The sequence below is a fragment of the Peromyscus leucopus genome, chromosome X, assembly GCF_004664715.2.
Source record: "Peromyscus leucopus breed LL Stock chromosome X, UCI_PerLeu_2.1, whole genome shotgun sequence".
NCBI classification, from domain to species: Eukaryota; Metazoa; Chordata; class Mammalia; order Rodentia; family Cricetidae; genus Peromyscus; species Peromyscus leucopus.
In genome coordinates, this window is record NC_051083.1 from 70,655,824 (window position 1) to 70,662,268 (window position 6,445).

At 35.6% G+C, this 6,445-nt stretch overlaps 1 protein-coding gene across 1 annotated transcript; it reads left to right on the top strand.

Moving 5' to 3' along the window:
• The first annotated feature begins 1,011 nt into the window (after window positions 1-1,011).
• LOC114696806 lies at window positions 1,012-5,515 on the top strand. Its single transcript, XM_037198787.1, has 3 exons — window positions 1,012-1,146; window positions 1,977-2,928; window positions 4,730-5,515. The coding sequence occupies exons 1-3, from the start codon at window positions 1,012-1,014 to the stop codon at window positions 5,092-5,094; spliced, it is 1,452 nt and encodes a 483-aa protein (XP_037054682.1). The 3' UTR covers window positions 5,095-5,515.
• The last annotated feature ends 930 nt before the right edge of the window (window positions 5,516-6,445 follow it).

The following is a 6,445-nucleotide window of genomic DNA, read 5'->3' on the forward strand; positions in this document are numbered from 1 at the left end:
ATAGAACAGTTAAGTGCCACAGAGTTAGAAGATTTAAAAAATGAAACTCATATTCAAGCTGATAACACAGCATGTAACTGATAAATGCTAGCCCAAAGTTTTCAACATAATACTTTTACTTTAATGTCATTCTTTCTTTGATTTAATTTATACAAATATTGTATGGGGAAAGTTAGAGAAAAATATAAAGATCAGTAGTCTTACAAATCAAATGTTAACAATAGTCAGTGAGTGTGATAAATTTTACCATAGCTTGTTTGGATGTGTGCAAGTACATGTCTGTGTGTTTGTTTGTTTTTCTTTTCCTTGTTTTTTGTTTTTGTTTTTTTGTTTTGTTTTGTTTTGTTTTTTAGAATATAATGTGAAGTAGTTGCCAGGCAAGTCAGTTAATGATAACTCCATGAGAATGAGTATGTGGAGGTAATTTAATTCATTCCATTCAATTCAGTTGTTGGTAGGCCCTGGGTTTCCACTATGATTCTAAATTGTTGGCTTATAAAGCATCTATAAAACTGGAAGGAGACAGTAATGTTGAAACAGGGAAAATGAAAATGTAACAACCTCGCTATTGCAGTTCAGCCACCCACATTGAACAAATGAGCAGAAATTACTCCAAGCCTTTGGCTAATTGCTAGAGTTTTGAAAGTTGATTTTGACATTTTCTGCCAGATCTTTTTCATTGTACTTTTTGGAAGAAATTTTATGAATCTTTATTCTCACTTTTGCTGATGTCCTGGGATTTCTTTTGGAGGTTTTTTGAAAATCTTCAAGAATCGCATAGTGGTGATGGGTGTAAGATCAAAGTACACAGTTTCAGAGTGATTATCATATGCAAATATGAATGTTCAGTATGTTTATTTTTCATATATATCCATATATTGTGCGGTCAGCAAACATATCAGTAAATGACAGCCATTGAAAATATTGTCTGCTATACTCACACATCCCAAGAGAAGTGACATACTTTGACATGAGGTAGGAGACACATGGGAAACACCAAAATCAGTGATAATGCAGCAAGACAAACAAACTAGCTTGAATATTTCCTATGGATTCTGGAATATAGGAGCTATCCCTAGTTATCCAGTGCCTGTCCTTAAAATGATTGACCCGGCAATAGAGGCCTGGAGACTGAGGCAGTTGGAAGTATGTACTGTAGCTTGGTTGGTTTGCATTTTAAAAGTGTTCTCAAAGATAACTTGTTTATTGTCTCTAAGAACTAGCAACCCTGAGGGGGCAGTCCCTTCAAGATAAGATTTCTAAGCCAGCAAAAATGATTCATCAAGTACAATCTCTTGCCACACAACCCTAATTATCTGAGTTTGAACCCCAGAACTCAAATTTTAAAAATAACAGATGTGGTAGATTTTATCTGCAACCCTAGCTCTCCTGTGGCACACATCCAAGCAGCCAAAATAACAAGAGAGACTGTGCCTTAGAAACAAGATGGAAGGAGAGAAATGAGTTATAGAAAGTTGTCCTCTGTCCATACAACTGCTATGTCACAGGTGTACTTATACTCATACATACACACACAATGTACCTGCACACACATAGGCACACATGCAAGCACATGGACGTACATAGAAAAAAATAGAAACAAATATTTTAAATATATTTCTAGGAACCTTTAAGTGAGTCCTACATATTATGAAGTTATAAAAATTATAAGTTGTTTTCCAAACTATTCGCCATAGACAATGAATGTTCTTGGAGGGTAACAAAGAGTCTTTGATTAGGTTACTAGGAAATAAACTTGAGAAATACTAGAATAAATTAATCTGTTCCTGAAATAAATAGATCACTTTGGGGGAATCCTTCATATTTCTCAATTTGAAGTAATTAACTTATGTCTATAGTGCCTAAGTTAGTATTATCCTGTCCTTACAATAAAAAATACAATGTGTCAGAAAAAAGAATATTATTCAAAGTGTTGACATAATGAACTGTATCTTTGAACTTGAATTTTCTTTCAGATTGTTTCTGTGAACCCAAACTTCCAATACAGACGTGCTCAAAATATTTCTGATGAATTCATTTATTTCCGTCCTATTAATGCGGAAATTCAGGAAAGGGCCAGAAAACAAAAAGAAGAGAATACAACTTTGGCTGCCCAGCAACCCACCCGTGAAGGTATCCATCAGAGGGACTTGGGGCTTACGAATGAGGTGGTGACGGTTACCACCCCCCCACTAACTAAGGAGTTAGAAAGCATTGCTTTTGTAAAACCAAAAACTTCAGGGCTTCTTCGCATAGAGAAAGTACCAATTAAGTCTCCAGGGTTCCCAGAATTTGAACGCTTAGATGTCACAGGAATTGCCAGTCCAGAGGAAAGGGGGAAAGGCACCGCAATACTTGTTGCCGGTGTGCCTGGAAAGGAGGATCTAGATGATACAGAAATTCCAACTTTGCATTTCACTGGGTTTGTACACCTGGAGTCTTTAATAAATGAATCTTCACCATCCTCAGAATACAGTCGCCCAGGAACCCCAAGAAATTTATGGATGGAATCTCCAGAAAATGCAGAGTCCCCAGGAAGTGATGATATGGAAGTAGCAAGAAGCATGTATCCTTTTAGAGAAAGATCCATCTTTCGGCGTTCCTGGGCAGAGCTCTTAGAGGCACCACTAAACAGTGAGGGGCTCCATATTCTCCAAACTAGTCCCAGGGAAGAAAACAGAAATATGGGTTACAACAAACTAACATCAGAAGAGAATCAAGTAACCATCCACCCTGAAGACCAACGTTTCCAAGCTTTGCAAGGCCCTTTCCCCCTGTTGCCTGAGCGCCCTAAGCTCCAGCGGCAGCGCAGTCGGAGCTTACCAAGATACAGTGAAGCCAGAGGCCAATACTTAAATGCACCGGAATTCAAATTAAATGCAGAAGAAACTCACTTCTTCCCACTTGATCGTGGTTTACTGACAGAAGGTAAGATTTTTCTTGCTGTCACTACTCTTGTAAGTTATATATAATTTTTCATATAGGTAGACTGTCACTAGTCAGTTTATCTTTGAACCCATCACCTAGATTATCTATCCCTTTCTATATCATAAAACATTTATGGTAGAATTAGTTTCTCTTTCACAACTTCAAGCCTTATATTCATATTCAGTGATTGCAGCTTGATGCTGAGTTGAGTTAATCCAGTCACATACCAATTAATAATCATTGGGAGTGGGTTCTAGAATATACAGACTTTTTAAGACTGCAAGTTAGGAATAAAAATTCACCTTTCTTTTTTAAGAACTTCAACTTAGGAAGAAAAGCATGGGAAAATTACTAGTCCTCACTCATTCAGTTTTAACCCACAAAATAGAAAAAAAGTCTGCTAACACACTCATTACCCAATAACTAAGTAGTAGATAAGAAAAAAGGAATGATGTGACGATGGGTATTGTTAACTAACCCAACAAAGAATTCCTCTATCGCCTCTTGTATGTGAGGAGCTACTGACAAGACAGCATGAATCTGCAAATAAACCATTAATATTTTAACCTATAATTGATTAAAAGTAATATTAACATAACATATCTATAACATTTTAAATCCTAGATTGAAATTTGCTACTAACTATAGAATAACATTTTTCTTTCATCATTACACCTATATAAGCATATACAAAAATGCTCCTGTGCATACTGGATAGTATTAGGAATCTTCCTGTCTAATTTCTGTTAGAACCCCAATTCTACAACTTCATGAAAAGTATGCCAACTAAAAATATTAAAAAAAAAATAGCATCACCAAACTCCTGAAGATGTTTTCGATGAAAAGTCCGAAGGCTAACACAGAGTTTACCTGGAAACCACAACTTGACTCATTATGTAATATTTCTTTTTCTATAAAATGTTTAGAACTCTAAGAAGTTATTTATCAAAGGAAGAAATTAAAGTCTAACCTAAGGTCAGCTCAGATCACATTATCCTTTGAAATGTAGAGTTGGTTCAACCTTACTCTCAAGTTGAAAATCCTTCTGAAGAGTGCTACAGGATTAGCAACACCACACTGCTGAATCAGTAAAGAGCTTGCCGCCTTACAAGCAGGAGAACTGAGTTTGATTTTGAAAACTCTGGTTGAAAAACAGAGACATAGTAGTGTGTGTGTTTGTTATCCCAGAACTAGAGTTTGCTGGGTAGAGACTCTGCCTCAAAAAAATAAAAAAGTGAGCAACTCCTGGTGAACAACATCCTAGGTTGTTGTATGGGCACCATGTGCACGTGCACACACAAGTACCAGCATGCTTACACACATACACACACACACACACACAAAAAAAAAAAAAAAAAAAAAAAAAAAAAAAAAAACTTCCTGGGTGCTTCCTGTTTTTAATGGTTACCTTTTATCTAATTCCTGTTCCCACTAAATTCTTAGTTGATTAGTGTCTTATACTATCAAAGAAATAAAATTTCATACTAAATACCTTTGTTCCTAAAAGGCCTTCAGCCTGTAGCTCCTCCTCTATCATACCCTCACTGTTCATCCTCTTTCTCCACCTTACCTTCCAATAAACCTAAACTTCTGGTTTAGAATCATTTACTCACTTTTTTTCTTTGTCCATCTTTTACATCCAAAAGTGTAATTGCTACATAAAAGTTACATATTGTGGTAAGATCACCATGACATTGTGAGGTAAAATTTGGAAATGCATCTCTCATTCTTATTCATAGCTTCATCTCAAAACTGAAGCCAATCTGTTAATCACTTATACACTTCTGACTTTATGTTTTAGAAAACATCAAGAGAAGATACAACATGGAGGGAGCTCAGCAAAGAGCAATTCCATCACATTTTGGAGAACATCCTTCCATCAGGCCAAGATTTGAGAATTCTGCAATTCGAGGAAACATTGGAATTCCTGAGGATAATTATGCGTGTCCCAGAGGCAATGTTAGAATTCCCATGAATAATGTCAATACTATCCCCATGGTTAATGTTGGAGTGCCCATGGATAATCCTCAAGCTCTTAGAGGCAATGCTGGAGTTCCCAGGGGCAGTGAGTTTGGAGTTTACATGGGTAATAGTGGTAGAACTTCTGGACATATGGTATCTTCTCCACTCACTGAGCTCTCAAAGATAGGTGAACACCAGTTATAAAAACTGATAATTTACAATGCTGTCCATTGAAGAAACAAACTAAGACACTTAACATCAAAACAGACATGTATAAACTTGACAACTCAAAATACTAAATAGGACATCTAAATTATGAATACACAATACACATAATTAAAAAAATGTGTGATAATTATTTATTAGATTGGATAAAACCAGACTGTAGTTAGCTAGTTTATCCTGTATGCAGTCATCAATTGTATATGATATAATCTAGTGTGTTGTAGATGCGGACTTCTTCATTGAACAAAATATCATGTACTTTTCAAATGACAATTTTTCCTAGTAATTTCAAGTCCTCTTGGATACTTTGATAGACAAATGAAAATGATCTTAGAGGTATTGTCATTTATTTTGATGAGTCTATCTTGATGTCCAAGACATTTATTGAATGAAAGCTAGAATCCAGGAGATTTAACAGAAGATTCTTGAATATAGTACTTCTTTTGAAATACCTTAAAAAGACATCTAGGGGCCGGGCGTTGGTGGCGCACGCCTTTAATCCCAGCACTCGGGAGGCAGAGCCAGGCGGATCTCTGTGAGTTCGAGGCCAGCCTGGGCTACCAAGTGAGCTCCAGGAAAGGCGCAAAGCTACACAGAGAAACCCTGTCTCGAAAAAAAAAAAAAAAAAAAAAAAAAAAAAAACAAACAAACAAACAAAAAAAAAGACATCTGGGGAAAAGTTCACTAAAAGTATTTAAATATGTCATTTGGGTTTTTTGACATATACACAGCAAAATTGTAAATATTTATGGAAGCCTTAACAATACAAGGAGACAAATAACTGTAGAACTGTAAATATCATATGTGGTTGTGATGTTAATAATATAAGACAATAATAACAGCACCACAGGATGCCTAAAATATTGCATGCTAAAACAATGTTTTTGGTTTGAAGTTAATTTTTTACCTTTCCCAGCCACTCTATTGATTTGCATAAGAAGATTCAGGATAGAAGGTAAAAATTCTTGAAATCCTTTATGAGATGAATGAATATGATGCTCTTCCCAGAAAAATAAAAATAGCATTTCGTTGGCCCAGATGATCAGCCCAGTATTAAAATTACTGAACCCTACTTATATATAAAATATGGCTTTCTGGAGCATTTATTTCACAAATGTTGTAAGATAGATAAAATATTACCAGAAGGTTATGAGATTAACTGACAAATTACTTGAGAAAGTAAACTCATTACTTTGTATTCACACATAATATAAAATTTGTGCTGAGTTTTAGGGCACATGGGCCACAATTCAATTTGTACATTTAAATTTTCAACTTTCCTGAATAATGGTTGCTGTTGTTTTTACAAAGCCAAAGGCAATGTAAACAA